This window comes from Terrapene carolina, unplaced genomic scaffold (assembly GCF_002925995.2).
Source record: "Terrapene carolina triunguis isolate 2854851 unplaced genomic scaffold, T_m_triunguis-2.0 Scaffold84, whole genome shotgun sequence".
Lineage (NCBI taxonomy): Eukaryota > Metazoa > Chordata > Testudines > Emydidae > Terrapene > Terrapene triunguis.
The window spans coordinates 23,010,031-23,034,564 of NW_020664435.1; the positions used below are offsets into that span (position 1 = coordinate 23,010,031).

The following is a 24,534-nucleotide window of genomic DNA, read 5'->3' on the forward strand; positions in this document are numbered from 1 at the left end:
GGTCTCTGGGCGAGGTGCTTGGCATAGTGTTCTCAGAATGGGGGGACTAGTGGGGGGGGGTGCTGTGGTTCTCAACCTGAGGCCTACGTAATACATTGTGGGCCATGTATGTGGCCCACAATGATAAATAGGTTGAGAACCACTGCCTTAAATCATCTTTTCAAGGGGATAGGACCTGGGGGCAATGGAGCTTGGAGGGGATGGACCCTCCCAAACCCACATATCCACATAATCTGCAGGGAAGGGCACATTCACGAAGTCCATGGATGCAGGAGCCATCCACAAGGATAGCTGCCCCACACTCCAGCAACATTTCCCCCCTCCCTCCAATACCTGGCTGCATAGCTCCTGCGGAAGTCATGTCACTATTGTCTGAGATCCCCTGCAGCAGGGCAAGAGGGGACCAAAGGGATAATGGAGCTTGCAGGGTCTCTTAACTCTCAAACAGAATGCTGGGGGTTCTCCTGCTATGTCCCTAGGCCTACACCAAAGCCTAGCAGAATTACAGCCCAGTCAAGCTCCAATAGAGCAGCTTCTGCAGGGATCCTAAAGCAGAGAGATTGTGCCACGGGGCAGCCCTCCCGCTCTTCTATACAGGCTGGCGGAGGTACAAGTGAGGAGGATGCACCCTTGTGTATATGGAAGGGGTTCCTTCTAGGTCCCTGGAATTTGCTGTAACTGCTTTGTGTCCTTTCAGTAATTTTTCTTACTTGTTTTGTTGTTTTCTATTTGGAAGGGCTAACAATCCTTTTTAAAGGTGTTTCAGATTTTTTAACCTTTTTTCCCAATTGAACATCACTGGGCTACTTCAGTTCATCAATGAGAGTTAAACACTGCTGGGTAGAGGAACGGAGTAATGAATTCCATATGGACCTACTTTACAGGGAAGCAGTTCATAAAACTGCTTTATGCATTTTTAATTCTAGAATGTAGTGAGTTTCATGCAGCTGCAGCAGCCAGCCACAAGATTCTTCCTATAAACCTGTCCCTAAACCTTTGGAGAACTATAACAATGGTTTCATTAATTTAAGTAGTACTCAGTGTCATATCTGCTTTTACATACCAGGATATTAGGGTGAAAAAAAGGAAAATTGTTTTATTCTTCTGACATAATTTAAAGATGAAATGTGAAGTTCTGTGACCTTGCTCTAAACTATTTGGTCTATTATAACATACATATAGAGGTTTTCAAACAGTGCTTTATTGATTCCCTGGTACAGTCAGGCCTGTTAAATGTGAGTTAGTTTACAGACTTCATTTCTGTTCATATTAAAAACCTCTTCAGATTAATGAGTCATTGGTACATCAGCATCTGCTCCCAAGACTGGGGAATTGGGAGAGAAAGTGACAGGAAGTATCAGGATAAATATAAATAAAATGTTAAGTGTAGGAATCTATATGGTGGGTAACACAGAATAGTTAGAGCATAGTATAGTGTGGTAAAGGTGTATGGTATAGTTTATAGTAACAGACACAGTAAACGTATTGATTATTGGTAAAAAAAATCAAAAACTAAATACATTTTTCAACCATATTAATAATTGCTTTTAAGTCTGAAATAAATATCTATCTGAAATGAGGAATCCTGGCATTTGCTTCTGAAGGTAACATATCACAGTTCAGAAAGCCAGTTTGGTTATGTGGGGAGTCTCTGTTAGATACCATACTGCTTTGTAATTACAGGTTTTTATGCCAGGTGCTCTAGGTTAACCTCCTGTTAACTTGTGCCAGTTGAGAGTAACACATCTCTATAATCCTTGGAGAAAGATGTCATCTTTTTTCCCCATTAAACAACACAGTGTGTCATGTTGCATATCAACACAGCACAGGTGTATTCAGAGGTATGACTCCGAAATCGTCTAGCCATCCAGTGACTAGAAAAGTTCCAGTATCCTGCACAATGAATCTTATAACGATTGAACCATGTTGCTTATCTATTAAAATACCTACTTTCTGAATAGTATTTTAGGATAAAATTCATTCCTATGTAGAGGCCAGCATTAGTCCTATCCACCACTTAAGTCTCACAGACTATAGGATGAGCAGAGGATGTGGGAAAATCAGCCTCATAGGTAAGACAGAGGTTAACAGTTGGGTTTCAGATATGGCTAGTGGTGGAAGGAATGGGAGGAGATCACAGGTGGCAGCGTGCTTCTTGAGGAGGAATAGGCAACTCAGAGAGTAAAATAACAAAGAAGAGGAAATATGTATGGGACCAAGAAGGTATTGGATTTAGCAAAGTGATTGAGGGGAAGATCATGGTTGGGTGTGAGAACATGCATGGAGGCAAAGTCTCCACCATCAGCAAGGAGGTGGAAAATGGATGATAATTGGTGATATGTGGAGGTGTGGATTACAGGAACAGAAGGGAGATGGGCAGAGAGCTGGAGAAAGTGGGAAGATGACAGGGTTGTGCATAGTATAGCAGGGATTGTGGAAGAGCAGAATATACAAATGCAGGTTACAGAACAAAATTAATTGCAATGCAAGATAGTTATGGAGTTAAATACTGATAAATTGCTGAAAAAGCAGCTGTGGGACTGCTTAAGTGATAGGATAAGACAATGGCATAATCTTTTTGAATGGCATAGCCATTTTTATATGGTAAATTTACATCTGAGCATCTATAATGTAGTTATGTGATCATATGGATGCCTTAGATTGATTTGTTTACTGTGCAAATCTAGTTTTGCAGCTGTTCCTGCATAGTCCTTAGGAATTTAGCCGTGTATCTATACAATCTATGCTTATACCATGTACCGTAGGAGATTAACACTGATTTGCCATAAGTGTAGTTGGTAATTGGAAAGAAAAAGTTGGCAAAGAGGTACCTATTAAAATCTTGCCAGACACACATAAATCTCTTATGCATGTGCATCTCCACTGGCTATTTCCTTACCTTTGCATATGATTCATTATAAAGGAGAACAAGAATTATATGATTGTTAATACAGAACTGGAAAGAAGAACATTAGAAAAAGTCATACAATCTTATTAATATATATTATGTGCTACAATGAAATCATTTTACCTAAGTATAAAATTACCTAGATAATAGATCTATGAACAATGAGAAAAGATGGAAAATATGTGGTCTATTGAACACTGCTATAAGAAAGTCAGGACGATTTTTTTTTTAAAAAAATCCTTAACATTTATATGTATGAAATGACCAAATATTGATTAATTTTAGCAGCTGAAGATTGTTTGTTTTTTTTATTGAAATAAAAATGATTACTTAAATAACTCTTATACCAGAAATATAAAACACAGTAGTTGTGTCATGCAGTGTTAGCTGTAGGTTTTATATTACTTATTTATCCATGTATGTATTTTAATTTATCAGACCCAGTCACTCAGGTAGCCTGATCCCAAACCAGCAACACCTTAAACTGCACCTGGAAAGAGTTTGCAGAATCTTAAGTACATTCAGATGTTTGATGCCCTCAGCATTCCCCATAACCTTCATGTTTGGGGATGGAAGGTTTTGCAGCTGCTTAGGTTTCTGAATTTTCTCTTTCTTTGGGTTAGGGGTCAGCACTACAGTTTCTGGTGTTAATGTCCACAATAGATATCATAAAATAAAAATATGTTGAGATATAAGAGGCCAAACTCTGATAAGTCAACAGAATTGCATGAGGTGCACATGCACATAGATTATCACTTGGTAACAAATTTTCCAAAAAAATAAAATAAAATAAAAGATTGGCCCTAATTTTTTTATAATCTCTTTTTATATTCCCTCATGCTTTATGGTTAAAGCGAATTATTAACTGCCTGAAGTTAGGGAAAAACTTCTCTTATAGTCAAATTATTGCATGACTTTCCACTAGAGAGATTCTTGGACTTTCCTCTGAAGCCTCTGGTACTGGACGCTGTTAAGTACAGAATATTGGGACACATTATCACTGGTTTGCTGCAGTATGGCAATTCCTATATTCCCATGTTCATTTTTAATGTTATACTCTCGCTTTTCAGACCTTAAAGACAAAAAACAAAAACAAAATAAAAATTCTTCATACTTCAGTCTTTTCAGTTTATTTTTCCCTCCTCTTTAACTTCCCTGGTTCAGCCTTTTCCCCTCTCCCTATTTTATCTTTGTTTTCTCTCCGTAATATGATATAAATTGTATACATTTATTTTGGGATTCTTATCTCTTACTGATAGTCACCTCTTTCCCTCACTCTGGCCTCCACTTTTTCACCATAATTCTCAGCCATAGCTCTACTCCTCCCAAGTAGGTCTCTCAGTTATGGAAATTTGCCACTTCTTATCCTCTTGCTCCTTGCTGGGCTCTGTGTCTCATTCTCAGTGTCTCCCTCACATCTCTGGCTCTTTGTTCTAGTCTCATTACCCAGCCAGCCCTACTTCTCCACTCACACAACAGCTCTTCATTAGATCTTTCTCCTCTCCCCCTCACCTCCTCTGCCTGCCCCTTCAGGTTCTAAGCCCCAGTCTCCTTGCACAACCAGTTCCAGTCTCCCAGGAGCTCATAATCTAATCTCCGTATCTGCCTCTGCCTTCCAGTCTCCTTACCCAGCTGGTCCCAGTCTCCCTCATGTGCCAACTTCCAGTCCCAATTTCCTTCTTCCACCTGCTAGCTTCCAGTACAAGTTTCTGACCCTCCTTCTCCTACTACTCTTTGTTCCAGTTTACTCTGCCACCCCCCACATCAGTAGATGTAGCTCTTGTTCCCTCTGTATTTGAATCAGAAAAATTCCTCCTTCACACTGCCTGGGCCCAGCAGAGGGACCGCTGAGAGCATATGACAGAGAGGCTCCCTCCTCTCAGTTCAGGTTCCTTGATTGGCATCAGCCGCAGCATCCCAGAGCTTCAATTTCAGGGAAAGTCCTTTTCAGCCCTAACCTCAATGTAGGTGGAATCTTCAGGGAGTATAACTGCTAAAAGGTAAGCAATTTCTACTGAGCATGTGCAAACTGCAATTTTGCAGATGCTTATAACTTGGTCAAATTTGAGTGGATTTTCATGGAGATGGCAAAAGACACATCCCTGCCACAAAGACAACTGCTGTTATAAATTTCAAGTCCCTGCTCCAAAGCAAAGACACTATAGCTTTTCAAGAAGAAGGTCTTCAGAATTTTTTAGCATGGGTAAAATGTGTCTTGTCCCAAGCCTCACTGGCAGAAGCTCAACCATTTTATCTGAAATAAAAAACAAAACAAAACAATACCAGCCTGAGGCAGACACCCAGTATGGAAAATTTCAGCCCAAATGGTTAAAGTTGGGCAAAGTTACAAGCAACTGAAAACAGGGTCTTATAATGAGAACTCTTAGGCAACCTTAATAATAGGCAAGGCTAATACCTTGTGTATAATACTTTTTAGGTCAGAGAATTGGGTTTTTGTATTTTTTTTTTTAAATTGAAGATATACTTTGTCATTGGCTGACCCCTTTTTATGAATACAATTAATATATTAATCTATTTTGCTTGACTGATTGCATAATGAGATGCAGTGCATGTGCTCTTCTGGTGTATAATAAAACATGTACTATTTCCATATTTAGATATAGGGCTATTTTCCCAATAATATGCCTTGTAATTTCCTAATCAGAAAGGTTACATAAAATAATTTTAGCAGTTGGGGGTTTCTAATTAACTGATAATAATGCAAAGCTGCAACATAGTCAGCTTAAGCAAACTCACTTGATTCTTGGATGAAAATAGTGCTCTATGCTTTTTTTTTTTTTAATTAAGTGAATGTAGCTCTTGTGCAAGGTGTTGGATTGGCAGAACTAGTGACAAAAGTCTGCTATTTATCTCCAGTACAAGAATAGTATGGGTGATGGCAGTGTGAGCTTTCCTATACCGTACTGCCAACTTGTTTGAAACATGTTTTAGAAGATTGTCCCACTTATCACAGCATGCTCCAGTACTAGGGTATGTCTATGCTTAAAACGCTCCAGCGGCACAGCTGCAGCGCTTCAGCTGTGCCACTGTAGCACTTCAATTGTAGACACTCACTACAATGACAAGAGAGATTCTCTCATCACTGTAGTTAATCCATCTCCCTGTGAGATGATAGCTAGGTTGACAGAAGAATTCGTCCATGGAGCTATTGTTGTCTACACCATGGCAACATAACATAGCTATATCTTGTAGGGGTGTTCACCAGCCACTAGGCTACAAGGAACAAAGGAGAGAAACGGCTTGACTACATGGGGAAACTAAGGGCTGGTCTAGATTAGAAAATTACATCAACTCAGCTATGTTGCTCAAGGGTGTGGAAAATCCACAACCGAGTGACATTGTTAAACCAACCTAAGTCCCCATGTAGGCAGTGCTACGTTGACGGAAAATTTCTTCTCTTAACCTAGCTACTGCCTCTCGGGGAGGTGGATTTACAGCAATGAGAGAGAGAGAACCCCTTCTGTAGTAAGTGTCTACACTGAGCCATTCCACCTTCAAAGTGAATTATGATAAATTGAATTAAGGCCACTTTAAGGCCAGGTCTACACTACCACTTACTTCGGTATAACTTATGTCGGTCAGTGGTGTGAATAAGCCACCCTCCTGAGTGACGTAAGTTACACCGACCTAAGCGCCTGTGTGGACAGCGCTAGGTTGATTGGAGAAGCTATCGCCTCTTGTGGAGGTGGCTTTATTATGCTGACGGGAGAGCTTTCTCCTATCGGCATAGAGCGTCTTCACCAGATGAGCTACAGCAGCACAGTTGCATCAGTGTAGCTGCACTGATGTAGCACTTCTAGTGTAGACTAGCCCTAATTCTGAATGAGTGTGTCCACACAAAGATTTAATTCAGTTTAATAAATCCACTTTTAATTCACACTTTTAGTTAATTCAGATTAATTTTCTGGAGTGTCCCCAGATATATGAGCCCAAAGTGTTAGGGTGTTGAAGCAGGATCTTGTTTGGTCTTCACTCCCCACCTGCCATTCCTAGATGCACAGACTATGTATGTGTTGGGGTATTATCAGGTGTCTGCATTGGGCAGCATTGTGTTTGGATTCAATTCTCTGGCAACTTAATTTTTGCTTTTTAAAAAGAGAGATGAGACACAAGCTTCAAAATGTACACAAAAATACTTTCTTATAAAATACGCTATTTCCTTTACTGTTCTAACAAAGGCAGTGAAGTAAAAGAAAAGTTCCCTTGAATAGCTAATTAATTCTATTCTAAACATCTTTAAAATAAGTTGAATTTTTGACTTTTGTTTAAAAATGATGGTGCAGAAGGAAGAGCTGCAACCCTCAATCATCGTCTACGTATCAAGAAAAATTAGATGCATGAGAATAGCCTATGTTTCTGTTACTGATGTATTTACCCAAGCAAAATCATTATTAAATGTATATTTATGCCATTGTTTACCTTTCTACCATATTCATAATATGATGACTAACTCAATAGTGAAACAAATTGTTTCTGTAGTGTGCTGTCAATGGGAAATATGGACTATCCTTCCATTTGGAGTCTTACTATACATGCTGCTGCCATTGATAAAGTAGACAAGTGTCACCTATTTAAAAGAATAGTGCAAGTTGTAGAGATGAGAATATAGATTTTGTCTGTTACAACAGAGGGAAAGAGTATTAGCAATGAAGACAGGTTCTGTTTATAGTAAAGTTTAATGTTGTGCAAAATTGAGAAAGCCATACGTCTAGCTTATTAGTTTCTTTACTTTTAACTTTGTTTCATATGTGTAAGAAGAGACTATATGAAGGGCACAGCTTAAAAAAGCCCCCTGCTTTGCTATAAAAGGGAACTTGTGTATTTGAAGGTAAGTATCTAATCCATTTCAGGGTTTGCTCATAGTTATACACCTGTTTGAAAATGAAGCCAACAATATAAGTAATACCTATATCTATCTTTCTAATGGTTTTCTTTCTGGCCTTCTTGATAACAAATATATCATCTATATCCTGTTCTTCCAAGTAGAAAAAGGAGACCAAGCAGACTATATTGTATTTTAGGGAATAATATGATCCCAGAGGACACAACTCCGTGATAGGAAATAGATACACTATCCAAACAGGTAAAAAGATGAATCCACTAGCATATAATTCCACAATATTCTGATATATAGACTACATTTTCTAGTAAACATCAAGTGCACTGTCAATTCCTGGGTTTTGTTATTCTTTACTCCTGGTGATTAAGGTGATTTTAATGCCACTATATTCTTGATAGCATTAATAGAACAATAGAATTGCTATGTGTTTCTTCCCCCCCTTTTGAGTGAGAGATTTCAATTTACGAAGCATTAAAAAGGAGACAGTTAGCGCAACCTTTGCAGAATTGGGGAAGAATTAGCAAGTAAAGGGAAAGAAAAGTTACTTCATTTGGGGAAGAATAAGAGTAAGGGTAGGTCTACACTTACCCGGTAGTTCGGCGGCGAGCGATCGAACTTCTGGGTTCGACTTATTGCGTCTTGTCTGGACGCGATAAGTCGAACCAGGAAGTGCTCGCCGTCGACTGCGGTACTCCTGCTCGGCGAGAGGAGTACCGCGGAGTCGACGGAGGAGCCTGCCTGCCGCGTGTGGACCGAGGTAAGTTCGAACTAAGATACTTCGAACTTCAGCTACATTATTCACGTAGCTGAAGTTGCGTACCTTAGTTCGAATTAGGGGGTTAGTGTAGACCTGGCCTAAGTGTCAAGATGGAAGTCTTTAAAAGAAAAAAGGTATATAGGTTTATTAATCTTTATTCAATAGGAGGAGGTTTATTATGTGAAGGAAGAGAAACAATACAGTATTTTTCTGTTTCTTTGAATCGATGTATTGATTAAATTTTTCCTGCTCTTCATTTAATTATTGTCCCAGAGTATGCAGCAGTAGAAAAATAGCAACAGCCAAATTTTCAAAGGGTTGCCAACTAATTTTTCCTCATATTTATCTGAGATAAGGCTGCTATCTCTATGGTATGAAAACACTAGATGATAAAATGTAGGCACCATATCTTCTGCTGATGTCAATTTTGTTCTAGCTCTATTGATGGAGCTAGACCAACTGAAACCAGTTAAGGACATGGGTATAAATGTCTAACTCTCTGATTTGCAGGCATCATGGTAATTAGGGATCCCTACCTCACAGGGGTGTTGTGAGGAGAAATGCATTAAAGATTGTGAAACGCTTTGAGAGCTACTGATGAAAAGTGCATATAAGAGACAGGTATTATTTTGAGGATATTATTATCTATCATTTGTGCTTACAAAGAAGGGTACCAAAATAAGGGCTGTTTTGAAAATCTAGCCACATAGCTATTTCTGAAAATACTGTCACCTGAAATAGTTTCATACTGCTTGTTAGAGTTGCTTTGTGAAGCATGTCTCTGTTCTCACAGACAGAGCAGACTGACGTTTAATGTAGAGTTCAGTGCTGAAAATTGTTTTCCAAGACTTTCAAATCATCTGTGTAAAAGCCCTTTTTGAAAAAGGTTACACTGTTTTACAGCAATATGTCAGCTCGCTCTCTTTATAGTGTGGTATTTTGGAGTAGCTCTCTACACCCTATTCCAGACTCTAGTAGTGACCACTCTTGTGTCGCTCCCCTGGTGCACCAGGCAGGATTCTATCTAACTCTTTTATCAGCAGGTTTCTGGGAATGGCAACTACTGCAGTGTCCCTCCACATTGCCTTTAACTGGCTGTTGCTTTACAAGCCATAAAATTGCCTTAGGTTTCTAACTGGAGCTACCGAGCTGATAGGGTGAGAGCTACACTATAGCTGGCAGATTTTATAACTTGATCTATCTATATGCATCTTCCCACTTGTGCACTGATGCAGGATTAGCCACATTCTAGTTCGAAGTGCAGTGTACTGTGTTTGTACCAAAGAATGACGGCTACAACTGAATACACTATATTAATGTCTGATTTTTAAATGTGACTAATGAAGTCTAACTTGGTATTTGTTTAGAAAGATAGTTTCTCTTTTTGTCACAGAATAATAATTAAAGTTTCACTCTGGTTACACAAAACTGCTTTTAATTATATGAAGTGGTATTACTGATGTACGGATTATATTTAACAGTGTACAATAAATCTAGTAAAATAGAAGTGCAAGCTTCATTATACATTTGGGAGGCTACACAGGTGTAATGTCGCCACAGGTTTCATGCTATCCTGTATATTTTCAATATAGATTTTTATCTGCTTTTATTTTACACTAGAATCCACTAATTAACTTCAAAATGCAAATTCCATGCCCCATTTTACTTGTGTCAGCTGTCCAACAGCAAAATATCTGAGGAGATATTAGGGTGGGAATTTTGATTTTCTTTGAATATCTTATTTGTGATAATGAACTAGAACCACTTAAGTGGCTTGGGACAGACTTAATTCTTGTCTTACCTCTGCTTCATCGTGAGGATCTCCCCTACTTCCATATGCTAGAACTCTGTGGAATAGGGATTTGAACTCTAACCACCAGAGTGTAAGACATGAAATAAGAATCAGTAAATTTTCTGAGGCATGTCACTGGTTAAGCGACAGAAAATATTCTGATTGTCACTGAAAAAGAAAAGTCAAAAGTACATTTGAACCTGTCAGTTCCACTCATTCCTGTCATCCCTTTAGGGGATATCATACAACTTGACACCAACATTTAAGCTTTGAAAATTATGAGCTCATCTATTTCAAATGGGATGGCACATGTTCCCAAGCCTTTGCCATTACTTATGATGGGAGACAGGATGATCACTTTTTTGTTCAGATATTGATATTGCATAAGCTACTTCTTCTTCTTTTTTTTTCCTGTTTCAGAATGAAGAACAAATTTTGGTATTTTGAGTTTGGCACTTCTGAAACTTTCTCAGCCACCTGCAAGAAGCTGCACGAATCTGTAGAAATAGAAGTAAGGAACTAATTAGTGCATGTTTCTGGTTTGATTGAAATGCAAGGGGGAGGGGGCAGTGCAGAGTGCCCAGCTCCAATAAGACAGAGGAATGTACAAGCTTTTGACCTCAGACCCAAAATATTATTTTTGTCATGTCTATTTGTGGTGTAGAACAAAGTTCAGTTTGATGATTAGTGAAGTCTTAATACAGTGGAAGAGGGAAACTATAACATTAGAAATCAATAGGGAAGCTACTATTGCTGGGTCAGATAGAAAAATGAAAGATTGTTGGAGGGAGGGAGAACTGCTTCAGGATTAAAATAAAAAATCTTATTATTTCTAGGTCCCAAGTTTTTATAACCTTTAAAACTCAGTTCACTAAAATTGTGCTTGCTTTCCTGAATAAAGGTTAAAGAATACATTTTTTTTTAATCATTCCCCTTCATTAACTACTTTTTCTCTTTGCACAAGGGGCCATCTTACCATTATACATCCAAGGTTATCTGAAAAGGTACTCTCGACAGATGTGGACAGAATAGGCATTAAAAATGTTAGATCAGGGAGTTTCGATAGTCTATGGTGTAAGAAGTGACTGATGGGGGCTGCTAGTCACATTACAAAAGTAAGGTGAAAAAATACAATATAATTAGAAATATAAACCTGAGGATGTAAGTTATAATAATGCAAACATTCCTCATGAAGATTGAGACCCTTTTCTTTTCTGATAATAATGGCAAAGGGCCCAGACTCGCTTTTTGCGAAGTCAGTGGGATATTTTGCCACTGATGGTAGGATGAGTGGGCCCAAAATGTTAATGAAAGGTTATTAGGGCCTGATCCAAAGCCTGCTGAAGTGAATTGAAAGACTCCCATTGACTTGAATTGAATGGGCTTTGAATAACTTTGAATACTAGGACCTGATCTACACCTAAAACTTCGGTCAGCCTAGCTATGGCGCTCCTGGGAATGAAAAGTTCACACCGCTGAGACACATAGTTAAGCTGACCTATGCCCTGGTATAGACACCACTAGGTTGACAGAATAATATTTCTGTTGACCTAGTTACCACTTCTTGGTAAATTTATTACAGTGATTGAAAAGACCCTTCCGTCACTATAGCAAATGTCTACAGGACACCACCAAAGATTATTAAGACTGAAGTTCTGAGGCTTATGAGGCCTGGGACTTGCTTAGTTTGTTGTTAGGTTGAAAGGTAGATTTTTTGCTTGTGAAAGTATTTTTTGCTTCAGAACAATAAATTGGATGACCCTGCCAAATTGCCATTTCTCCTGAAATTAGGAGTATTTATATCTTGCTCTTGAAGCAGATTTTTTATACCTAATTTTGATTTTGAAGAAAGTGCTTCATATTCAGTTCTAAATACAATTAACTTGAGAAATATTTTCCTAAATATTTGGGGAACTGACTAGCAGGTTTGATTTTTAAATGTGGGTCTTGGTATATAAATCTCAGATATAATTTAGCAGATTATAAAGCCACAGGAGCAGGTTTTCCCTCCAATGAACAACTTTCCCTCCAATGAACAACTTTACACCAAGCCATTACATGAGCTCTGTGCCTAGTAAGAGTTGATCTCCTTAAACACAGAAGCTAGAAAGGTGACCATATATTTTTACATCCTGCATCCTCAAAGTTAAATGACCTTCCATCCATCTCAGAATGGTGGTAAAGCAGAGTCTTTAAATTATTATTATTAAATTCAAGACATTAGAATTTCATTATATTATGTATGCTTGTTCTTATTTACTCACTGCATGATGGTTAATATCATTAATACTAAAGAAAGATACCTGAGCAAATCAAATGAAAATGGACTCCTTAATATTTATGAAATGTGTAGTGGGAATAAATTATGCACAGCTATTACCTTAAAAAATAGGTTACTCTTACACTAATAATACCTAACAGTGTATTTGTATTTTATTCTGTTTTGTTTTTATGTTATAAGCATTTGTGTTACAATGTGTTTTCATCTGGTTTGTTACCTGCTGCCCTTTGCTCGAGGATATCACTGCAAATGAGACCTTGATAAATAATACCACATTTCACTTTGTGAATAAAACATACAGAGTGCATTTGCTACAGAGCCAAATGTTGCGTGAACAAAGCCCATGTAGATTAAGAATCTGTATCTCTGAGCTGGGAGACTGTAATCAGGCATTCTATGGGCAAATATTTGTTCATCCTTATATTTGGTTTCTAACTTAATTAAGCCTGGCCTTCCTAATATGCATTCAGATTTCTTAAGTCCTGTACTTTCTTTTCTGTACAAGTTGAACAGTACATTTTAAACCTCAAATTCGTACATGAAAATCCATGTGAAGGTTACAGGAAAAGGCAGTAGTTCAGGAAAACAGCACATGTTCAAGCGCTGTCCTGAATAGGAATGCTTTTCTGAATCAGGGCCCCAAAAGACAAGTCTTCTAAATGAGAAGGAAAACAATTTTATGGAGGAAAATGGCAATCTATAAAATTAGTTTTCTTTCCTTTGTAATTTGAGTTGTTACCAAAATTAGACTTAGCCCAGGACACTCTGTAAAGGTTTATCAGCTTCTCCTCCATAAATACCTGTTTATATACATGAGCAAGATTAAGTGGCAGGATGGTGTGGCACAGTATTGCACTTATTCAGATTCTATAGACTTCATCTCAGTTCTTTTCAGTAAACTAAATCACACTTGATAGCTTCACTCTAAGACAGATCTAAAATGTTCCAGGCTAACAAATGTAATAGAAAAGCTAACACAGAAAAGTGGACTGCATCCAAGAATGAACCCAGAAGGAACCAGAACAAAACTACTATTTTCTAGTTGATATAGACTTGATATACATCTAAAAAGCATGCTGTTATATTAACAACACCTTTACATTACACAAAACAGAAAAAATAGGAACAGAATACATATGTGATTTATTTTAGCATATGAATGTATTAGGGCAACAAAAAAGCTACCTATAGAGCAAACTCCTTCTCTGTGTATGAACAAAAGAAATCCTCCTTTACTAATTCTGAAAGTAACTCATCACAGTGGGATTCTGAGGCCTAGTCAAATAATTGTCTTAGTGTACTACCTGCTGTGTTCAATATTGAGTGAAAATGGAAGTGAGGCCCCGGCACCTTCTTATTTTACAATTCTTCTTTTATTTAAATAATTCCAGTCGGTTTGGGGGACGCCAGACCTTTATAAATTAACAGCAGGGAAATACCAAAGGTGTCAGATTGCATATTTATCATCTTTTTCGTGTAATACTTAAATATGTATTAAGAAGTGACTGACATAAATTAGGCAGATTTCAGAAGCCACAGGCCGTGGCTTGTAGAGGACCCCCTTCTGCTTGACATTTCATCCTTGTCAAAGATCAAATTATTTTAATTTAGGCTGCAAATTATAAGGAATGAAGACTTCTTTGTGGGAATTCCCTGTGGTAATCTGACTTTTGTTGTTACTGCTGCTTGTCAGTGTGCAAAAGATATAATATGCATGCAAATAAGGTTAAAAAATATGTACTATCTAATTATCCAGCCAGTACATTCCACTTGAAGACAGTGGGAGGCCTGACACACAGTATGTGTTTGATTCATTGAGGCCTGCAGGGTATTTACACAAGATTACTTTTAATTATGAAATTAATATCTGTTTATCTGGAATGTATAGCAGTAAGTAAGTATACATAGAACAGAATTTTTCAGTAAAATAAATCGTCTTTATCTTTAATACATATAAAATATAGATGAGTTTTCTTCCAAAATGACATTGAAGACACTCATCAACTTTTTTTGAAAGTCAATAAAAATGTGCCCTTTCTGGTTGCCACAACTGCCAAGTCATTTCAAGACATCATTGCATCTTACCAGTTTCCCTCACTGAATATTATACATGGCTTTAAACGTTTTAATTTTTTGAGAGAAAATATAAAAAGGAAGCCTTACTATTGTGATGGCTCTTGTCTCTTCTTTAGATTTGTAATATTGTTAAAAGCATTTGAAAGAGACAGAGGAGTATACGCTAAGTATGGTTTGGTTTTGTGCTTTGGGTGAGTTACAGGATAAGTGAACAATTGGGGCAGGGATGATCATAATTATATGTAGCGGGCTCTTTTTCTTGGTAAAAGCCTTAATAAAGGCTTAATGTTAAGCAGAGAAAGAAAATGACAGTGGCCTGTAGAGCAGTGAGCTACCAGATGTCAATGAACTCTCACTGAAGCATTTTTTTTTTCTAGATTTCTTCCTGGTAATTATATATTGACATTCCAAATTTAGGCCATAATCCTGCATTTTAAAATGTACACGTGGGTCCCTGTAACTATGCAGAACCCCGCTGAAAGGGCTTGATGAAAGTGCAGGCATCCACTAGCATCTTGTAAATTGCAGGTCTGGGATCTAACATATTCATATATACTGCAATATATAATAAAGCACGTGGTTATGCCAGGATGCCTACACATCTTAGTTGTGTTGTGAGGCATGAGGCTAGTGTGCAAATCACTTCAGCCAATGTGATAGAATGTGGATCCTGGAGACTTTGGGGGACTCAATGAATTAATAAATGGATATGAAGCCTTTGCCCCTGTAATGGGTGCAAATATAATCCAGGTTGTAGTAACCAAAGTTGTTTGTTTTCCATCTGGTTGCTGTTCAGTTCCATGCTGTAGATGGAATGGCATAGTGGTCTCGGTCTGGTTCCTAAGGGAATAGGTGTCTGTACTGGAAAACCACCAATACCTTGTATGTGTATTGGAAGTATCAGCTGAGAGGCCAAGGACTGAATGAGCACAGAAACTAAATTATCTTCACACCCCTCAATCTACCTCATCTTTAGGAGATGTAAACAGGGCAGTGTGTAGTGACTCCTGTTCTAAATAGGTTTCCTGTTCTCTGGATAAACAGGGGAGTTTGCTGTCTAAGACTTTCCATCTGGTATCTGTCATAAGCACTAAGTTTCCTAAAGAGATAGCAAAGAAACCAAAGTGGGACTCCTTATATCACTTTCAAGGAAAGCTATTATATTATTGAAGAAACAGATTTTTAAAGCAGAATAGAAGTTTCCTTATGGCTCTACTGATAGCACTTTGCTTCTGGCCAAGAAGGTCTTTGGTTTATCTCCAACATGGGCTCATTCCCAATGATTTGACTGCTGTATAGTACTGAGCGGGTGTGTGCTATTAGTCCGTCAGATGTGGTGATAAATTAAAGTCCTCTAGAACAGCGGTTCTCAAACTTTAGCAACTCAAGGACCCCCATTTTGATTTAAAAAAAAATTGGGGACCCCCTCCAAACCTCCCCCCACTCAGACCCAGGCCCCACCCCACCCCTTTCCCCTAGGCCCCACCTCTTCCCACCCCCACTCCACCCCTGTCCCGCCTCTTCCCACTCCGTCCCCGCTACTCCCCTTCCCTCCCAGGGCCTCCTGCATGCTGCTGAACAGCTGTTCCCTGGCATGCAGGAGGCTCTGGGAGGGAGGGGTAGGAGGTGAGGGAGGGAGAGGGAGGAGTTGATCAGCTGGGCCCGCAGACCCCCTGGAGTACCCTCGTGGACCCCAGTTTCAGAAACGCTGCTCTAGAAGGTTAATTTAAATTTTAAAAGTAAATTAATGTTCAGAAAAGGGTTTTGATTAACAGCAGTGGAGATGTCAGAAACTCCATGAAGTCTACGTAGGGACTTCCACTATTGCTACTGATCTTACATGGAAAGTGCTCAGACACTATGGTGCTGGGCAGCAGTATAAAACCCTAAAATAGAAAAAAGTGTTTCTCTGGCACAGACAGGAGAACCAATTAGTGTGAAGGTAGTTTTTGCGGTATGGATATTTGTCCAGTATGAGCTGTAGTGAGATCATGAACACATTTCACATCAGTCAATGCGTAACCATCAGATAACAACCTTTCACTGTCAAATAGTTCCATATTTAAGCAAGCAACCTGGGGATGAATAGTAATCATATCCACATTCTGCCTCCTGAACCAGGACCTTGTACCCTTCTTCCCAGCTCATAATTCCTTTCCAGAGATAATATATATATATATATATATATATATTAGTATTAAACAGGAATATGTATTTGACAGTAGGAGGAATGATGAAGGAAAAACAACAACTGGTAGGTAGAACATTCTGATTTTCTCTTTCTGTCTTACTGCCTTCTCTCTTTATTTCTTTGTTTCCTTTGCTAATCAGTGTGATGGAATTCAGCTAGACTTAATCAATATTTCTCTGGAAGGAATTGCCATTCTGAACATTCCAAGCATGCACGGTGGATCAAATCTTTGGGGAGAGACCAAGAAAAGACGTAGCCATCGTCGAACTGAAAAGAAGAGGTTGGATAAAAGAAGCACTGTCACGGATGCCAAGGAACTGAAGGTTGCATGTCAAGGTAATCTTCAGATTAAAATGAATAGCTGGTTCTAGACAGTCAAATAACTTATTAAACTATAACGCTATATGCCTGTTTATCAAAACTAAGAGTGGTTTAAAAAAACAAAACACACCAAAAAAAAAAAAATGCTGCAGCAGTGCACTGCCATAAACACATCTACACTGATAATTTGCGGTCTTTGTGCAAACCTACCTTACCTAGATAGGACATCCCATGTGAAGCAGACTAAACAACAACATGGAGCACTGCTGTTCTATTCTGTAGAAAAAGTGCTTAGTGCTACAGAAGCCAGATAAAAGCTACTCATGAATGGCACTCTACATACAGTTTGGTTTCAGGGACAAACATGCCCCTTTTCTGACAGAATTTGTCCTCCATGGCCATGGAGGTTGTCTCATCATGGTAATAATGAGGATCTGCTACCACACTGTAGCATACGATACCTGGATCCCATCTGCACTCCCTGATTATATACACTGCAGTTTGCCTGCCAGCTTTCCCTTCCATTTAGTCATTACTCATTTTTATAGAGAAGATCCGGTTTCAGTCCTAAAATTTTATTATGAATAGTTATTTCTGACAATCATTATAGTAAATAAGTGTCCATTTTACTTGGTGGGAGCTGGAAGGCATTCATTGTAACACAACATTAAATATCACCAGTTAAGAAGTTTAAATCAATTTTTCTCCAAGTTTTACATTTTGTGGCCCACTTTCTAAAGGAGAACTTCTCATGAACCCACCTCCCCACACAACACTCCAACATTTTGCACTCAAAATATTATTTGGTACGGACCACGTGGAAGCGTTCTACAGACCACAGTATGAGACCATTGGCCTACAGTTATCAGCTACATACTTCTTCTTTTGCTCTCTTTGTATTTTTCACTTTCAAAGAGAAAGATCACTTGCCCCAATGGGTTAAAACATTCAAAAGGTGTATTTCTTGGTAAGCTTCATAAAACTCAGGATTTTTACATTCTGATTTTATTTGAATCCTTTTACTTTTGCTGCTTCTCTAAAGATTCTAAATGTCTGGTTTTTTTTCCAGACCTGGTACTCTGGCATTAAACTTTTTTTTAAGTCATTGTTTGTTCATGACACTAGTATGGGATATATTGTAGCTTTAAACCACTACCTGACTGGGATGAGAAGGCAATGTGTATTGGCAGCAGTTTACTGAGGCATTGTCTTTGAAGAAGGCACAAGGACTCTGGGATTGCTTGGGGACTGGCCACAATAATGGCATCTGCTATGCCCATTAGCAGGGTGCAGCACATTCCCTTCACTCCCATCCTCATTTTAGCCCTGCTCTGATAGTCCATGTGGAGGTGGGACAGGTCCATGGCACTACCACACCTTCCTACCAACTACAGAGTTTCTACTGCTACTGTCAATACTAGAATCCCTTGGTTCTTGAACACCAAGGGAAAAAAGATCAAATTGTGCTTGGTCCACCGACCAACATAAGTTTCACCGACAAAAGTGCTGGTTTGGACAGCACTGTGCCAGCAGGAGAGGCTCACTTGCGGACATAGCTAAGACCACTTGTTGGGGGTGGTTTAATTATGGTGGCAGAAGAACTCTCTCTTGCCAGCAAAAAGAGGCTACACAGGAGACTTTACAGCTGTAGCAGTACAGCTGTGCCACTGTAAGGTCCAATTGTAATGTAGGCATAGCCTAACAAACAAAGGGATACAGCGCCTTTCACATCTAGGACAGTGATTCACATGCCTTTCAAATTGGTATGGATGAAAACTGTTGTAACCTCTCAGCTGTTTGAAGATCTGTATCGAACAGGATAGCAGTTTCAGTCTAGTGACTGGTGGACTTGTCTCCATGTTACAGTAATAATTATTACACTTTATTTACATCCTTGTTGGCAGTCTCAGCAGAGATATCAAGGACTGAATGAAGGACACTAGTTACCTTTAAAGGTGGTCCCTCCATGTCAGTGTTCAGGAATGTTGCTGGGTAGTGCGAAGAAGTTTGGAAAGTCACTGGCTGTGTTGTATCTGTTCTGTGGGTAAACAATGTGACTCTGCTTCCAATATCAATCAAGTACCTTTCCCAAGCCTTGTATTAACTTAAACATTTAAGTCTAAAGTAAATAGTTAGTGGATAAACCCTAGTGGTTACCAGATAGGAAAAAAACAAATTTGTTAGGTGAAGAAATGTATTTTCAAGTTTCAAAGAGCTTCTTTTAAACAACAGGTTTTTTGAAGGGTGTGAAGAAGTACTTTGACTTTACATTTGGAATTTATAAAGAGCTTTGGTTAGGTAAAGTGAAAAGTTTAAATCGATCAGCTATCAAAACAGCTGACTTCCTGTCTGTTCTCAGACAATATGATTGCTAGCTTCAGAATAGTATGTCCTTGAGTCACATCTTGTCTTAGATTAGTGTCTTTTTTATCCCTTAAATACATTTTAGTTACTTAAAGGCTTGTGTATTTTTTAGTTTGGAGCAAACATTTCGCAAAATGTTAAAGACTTCTGCTGAAGTTTGTACTGGGTGGTTTGAGAACCAAGATAAATACACACCTGCATGTTAATCTCTGTTCATTTATTTACTTAGTCTGAATAAATATCCTTTCAGCTGGTTTTATATCTAAACACAGCATCTAATCACAAGACCTAACTAAACAGCCACACTTTATAGGAGACTATTAGCTAACATAAGGCTTTTATAAGGATATAGATCTTATTTTCCTGAAAATCTAATTCTCCTAATTAGGACTTTTGAGCAGTATTAAAGCTCATTTTTAGTATTATCAAATAATAGCAATGCAACTGTGTCACTAAAACTGTGGATCAATCTGTGTTTCATTAGAAATCCCTGCTTTTGTGATTTTATAACTTGACCATAAAAATGAGCATTGGGCTGAAGCTTGGCATGCACAGCCTGAATCCTGGAATGATTAACACTGTCAACACTTAAGACTGGATTGTTACTGTGCAATCTGCCCTAAATAAGAGGCATCATGTTGCTTTGCTGACCCTGAAGCAGGCCAGGAGAGAGATTGTGGGACTAAACTGCACTAAGTTTACGCCTGGTGCAGAATATGTGGCCTGATGCATGCAGCAACACCACTTCTTGTATTGAAGGGGGAGGAGCCAAAGCTCTACCTACTCCTGGCCCCTCCTGCCCACGGGGTGGAGGGATGTATTTGTTCTGTGAAGCCCGCTTCCTCTCTTGTGTTGCTACTTGTGATGGAGGTAGCCGGCGTAAGGGAGTAAGGTGTCGCCTTACACTTCTTGTGTGCTGCCATACTAGCCAGGCCATAATTTGCCCCTTAACTAGAAAGAAGAAGAAAATCATAGAAACATAGGGCTGGAAGGAACCTCAAGAGGTCATGTAGTCTAGCCCCTTGTGCTGAGGCAGGACCAAGTATATTTTGACCATCCCTGACCAGTGCTTGTCTAACCTGTTGTTAAAAACCTCCTGTGTTGGGGATTCCACAACCTCCCTTGAAAGCTTATTTCAGTGCTTAATTATCCTTAGAGTTAGAAAGTTTTTCCTAATATCTAACCTAAATCTCTCTTGCTGAAGATTAAGCTGATTACTTCTTGCCTTATCTTCAATGAACATGGAGAACAATTGATCAGCATCCTCTTTATAACATCTTTTAACATAACTGAAGACTGGTCCCCCTGAGTCTTCTTGCCTCAGGACTAAACATGCCCAGTTTTTTTAACCTTTCCTCAAAAGTCAGATTTTCTGAACCTTTTATCATCTTTGTTGACCTCCTCTGGACTTTCTCCAATTTATTTGCAAAACAATCCCATTAGTAAAATCAATGAAACATAAATTGAAATTTAACAACTTGAAAAGCCAAGTTCTTCACTTGGGTGCATGAGTGCAACTCCCACTGATTTCTATGGGAGTTGTGCATGGATGTCAGAGAGTGACATTTGACACTAATATTTTCTACTTGTAACTGGCTTTGATATACATATATATATTAATTGTGCATAAATAAGATAGCATATTTCAAGAAAAGTTTCTAGAGCAGAAATGCACATGCTTATTAATACTTGATTGAGTTAAGAAAGAATTATTATAGTTTCTCTTGTGCAAAATCCATTTATTATAAAGACCTAAATACAGATTTAGTTGGCAGTCTAGAACAGCTAGAAGATTTGGTGAGCATTTTGCTTTTGCAAAATTTTCATATGCAATATTTTACTATATCGGCTGTAACTGTGAACCATCTTTCTTTCTGGAGCTTAAACAAAATCCTTTAACATTATTTGGCCAAGAGTTTTCTTTATGAATATACACAAATATTAATAAAAGCCAAGAATCAATGTTTTAGAAAAGGTGAACCTATGGCCTGTAGACTAAAATATGAGCTTAGACATATAACTGTAAACAACTGAGCTACCTGCTTTTTAGCAAATGACACTCACTCAAAACATAGATTATATTATGACACTATATTTTCCATGAAAGATACACCAATTCTGTTAGGTGATATAACAACAATGATTATATATTAAATTCTCTTCCTGACAGAAATATTAAATCAAGTTCTCAAACCTTTCCCTGTTTTCTTTAGTATTTGGGACAGAAGGAAATATATTATTATAGGAATTGCACTGTGTAGCGGGGTGGACACCCGCTCCTGCCCTGAGGGGTTGGAAAAGCCCTGCAGAGGGCTGGGGCTGGGCAAGGTAAAACCCTGGCTGATTGGGGGAAGTGGCTGCAGCTAGGCCACACCCTAATCAGAGCCCAGTTGGCCTGTATAAAGAGGCTGGGAGCCAAGAGCTCAGTAATCTCTCTCTGCCTTCAGAGAGAGAAGGGCCTGGCTGCAGTGAACTAGACAGAGTACCTGGGTGGAGCAGGGCTGGGGAAAGGCTGAGGAGCTGGGGAGCTCCAGCCTGGAAAGCCCCAGGCTGTGGCCTAGGAGAAGGCTAAGAGGTACTGGGGGTTGCAGAGGGCAGCCCAGGACTAGGCCAAGGCAGCAGGTCCAAACCCAACCTTGCTGATGATGAGTGGCCTATACTGCAGTCTGCCCCAGAGAGTGGGGGCTAGTTGGTGACTGGCAGTGGCCTTATCCTGAGGCGAGGTGGGGTTAGTGGGTGGAGGTTCCCCTGGGAGGGGAGAGCCAGTGTGTGTGGGTATTCCAGGGGGCAGCACCCAGAGCAAGGGGCACCGGGGTCCTGGGAGGGACACGGGGGCCAGTGCAGATGACAAGGCGGATCACCAGCCTGCAGAGGGTGCTCCAGAGGCTGGTGAGCTAATTCCCTGGACGACCAGCAGGAGGCGCCGCAGGGGTGAGTCCGGACGTCTCACACACTGCCAAAGCTTTCTTTTGGTGAGGAAAAATACTTGTTTTGTTTGCTGAATCTTATTTGGAGCCCAGTCCCAACTGCTGAAGCTTATTGGGAGCCTAATTTGGTGCTGGATTATGTTAAGCACCTCACTGAATCACACCCTTGGGGCCCAATCCTTCAAACACACTCGCGCACACACACACACACATATAACTTTACTCAGATGAGGAGTCCCATTGACTTCAATGGGAATGCTCATGTGAGCAAAGTTTATAAGCATAAATCTTAACAGGATTAAGGTCTTAAATTATAAACTCTTCAGGATAGGACCATTTCTTCCTGCGCACCTTGCACAGCAACAGGCATACTGATGTTTAACAAAATGTTAAGAAAAGGGAAATCAAACTGAACAGCTTGACAGCAAACCTGTTGTGAGTTACTAGCCAGAGGCTTCTTAAATTTAAGACAATGCATGTTCATGGCTTAATTCAGCATTTGGATATAAACCATGCTCATGGCCTATGATTCAGTAACTCTGGGTGAAAATTTGTGTTGATGTACTTTCTCTATTATGAGTTTCTGGATGGAAAAGCAGAAGCCATAGAAATGGAGCAACATGTGCCAAGACAACTTACTCACAGTCACAAAAATGGGAAGATGCTGAAGCAAGGGAAAGTGACAAGGCCACAGGGGAACTCAACAGCAGCCATGTAACATGGTGGTCTGCATCTGTAGGGGCCAGGGTGCCAGGGGCCAGCCAGCCTGTTTGATTATCAGACCCAAATGAGAAGGGGTTACATGCCCTCTCTAAAGGGGTCAGTTGACAGAGGTTGCAGGAGGAAAGTTGGCTCCTGTGAGTAGCTCTGGAGTAGAGGAAGTGGGTAGCAGAGTGAAAGGCCTCTGGTCCTGGCAACCTACTTCGTTTTATGTTTGAATTAATAAAATAGTGCCCTGGAGCAAGAGCCTCAAAGACTCTGTGTGGCAGTGAATTTTTAATGGGGCGGGAAGACAGGCCAGCAGCCTACATGTGGTGGAGAACACAGGCAAGCGATCAGCCCTTTGAACTTAGGGGAAGATGAGGCAACAGCTAGTCTGAAGCCAGACCAGGTAAGGTGGCCCTGCTGTAAGCCATAAAAAGAGAGAAAAGAATACTCCGTACAGTTAACATGCCAATGGCAAGGGAACAAACCCATCCAAGCATCCAACAGAGCTAGGGGATAAATGGCAGGAATTCTCGAAGGTAGGCTTGGAACACTTAATGGCTCTACAATATCCTTTAGTTAATCAACAAGCTTTGTTTTGGGGAAAAATTTTAAGTTACTGCATGGCTATTTTCAGTGCTGCCATGGCTCTCTGAATTTCAAGCTTTGAATCAGAATGTTGACTTTGGATCAGAAAGTTGTTTCAATATTTAATTACTCTCACTGCTAAAAAAATGTATACCTTATTTCCATTCTTAATTTGTCTTGCTTCAGCTTCCAGCCACTGGATCATGTTATACCTTTCTCTGCTAGATCAAAGATCCCATTATTAAATATTTGTTCCCCAGGTAGGTACATATAGACTGTGATCAAGTCACCCCTTTACCTTCTCTTTGTTAAATTAAATAGATTGAGCTCCTAAGTCTGTCACTGTAAGGCAGGTTTTCTAATCTTTTAATCATGCTCATGGCTCTTTTCTGAACTTTGTCCAATTTATGAACATCCTTCTGAATTGTAGACACCGGAATTGGACACAGTATTCCAGCAGTGGTTGCACCAGTGCCAAATACAGTGGTAAAATCCTCTATGCCCACTCCTCTCCAATTCCCCTGGTTATGCATCCAAGGAATGCTTTAACACTGTTGACCACAGCATTGCATTGGGAGTTTTCATTTAGCTGATTACAACCCCCAAATCTTTTTCAGAGTTACTGCTTCCCAAGATAGAGTCCTCATCGTGTAAATATGGCTTACATTCTTTTGTTCATAGATTTAGTCATCTTACATTTAGCCATATTAAAACACATATTCTTTGCTTGTGCCCGTCTTACCAAGCAATCCAGATCACTCTG

General features: G+C 39.4%; 1 protein-coding gene across 4 annotated transcripts in view; it reads left to right on the forward strand.

Annotated features, from left to right (window-relative positions):
• The window catches only part of DGKB (diacylglycerol kinase beta), a 463,387-nt gene that overhangs the window by 346,745 nt on the left and 92,108 nt on the right, over window positions 1–24,534 (forward strand). For all 4 annotated transcript variants that reach the window (XM_024209048.1, XM_024209050.1, XM_024209049.1 and 1 more), the window contains 2 exons: window positions 10,739–10,829; window positions 17,007–17,202. In XM_024209048.1, the coding sequence (XP_024064816.1) occupies window positions 10,739–10,829; window positions 17,007–17,202 (287 nt within the window). The remainder of the gene's footprint in view (window positions 1–10,738; window positions 10,830–17,006; window positions 17,203–24,534) is intronic.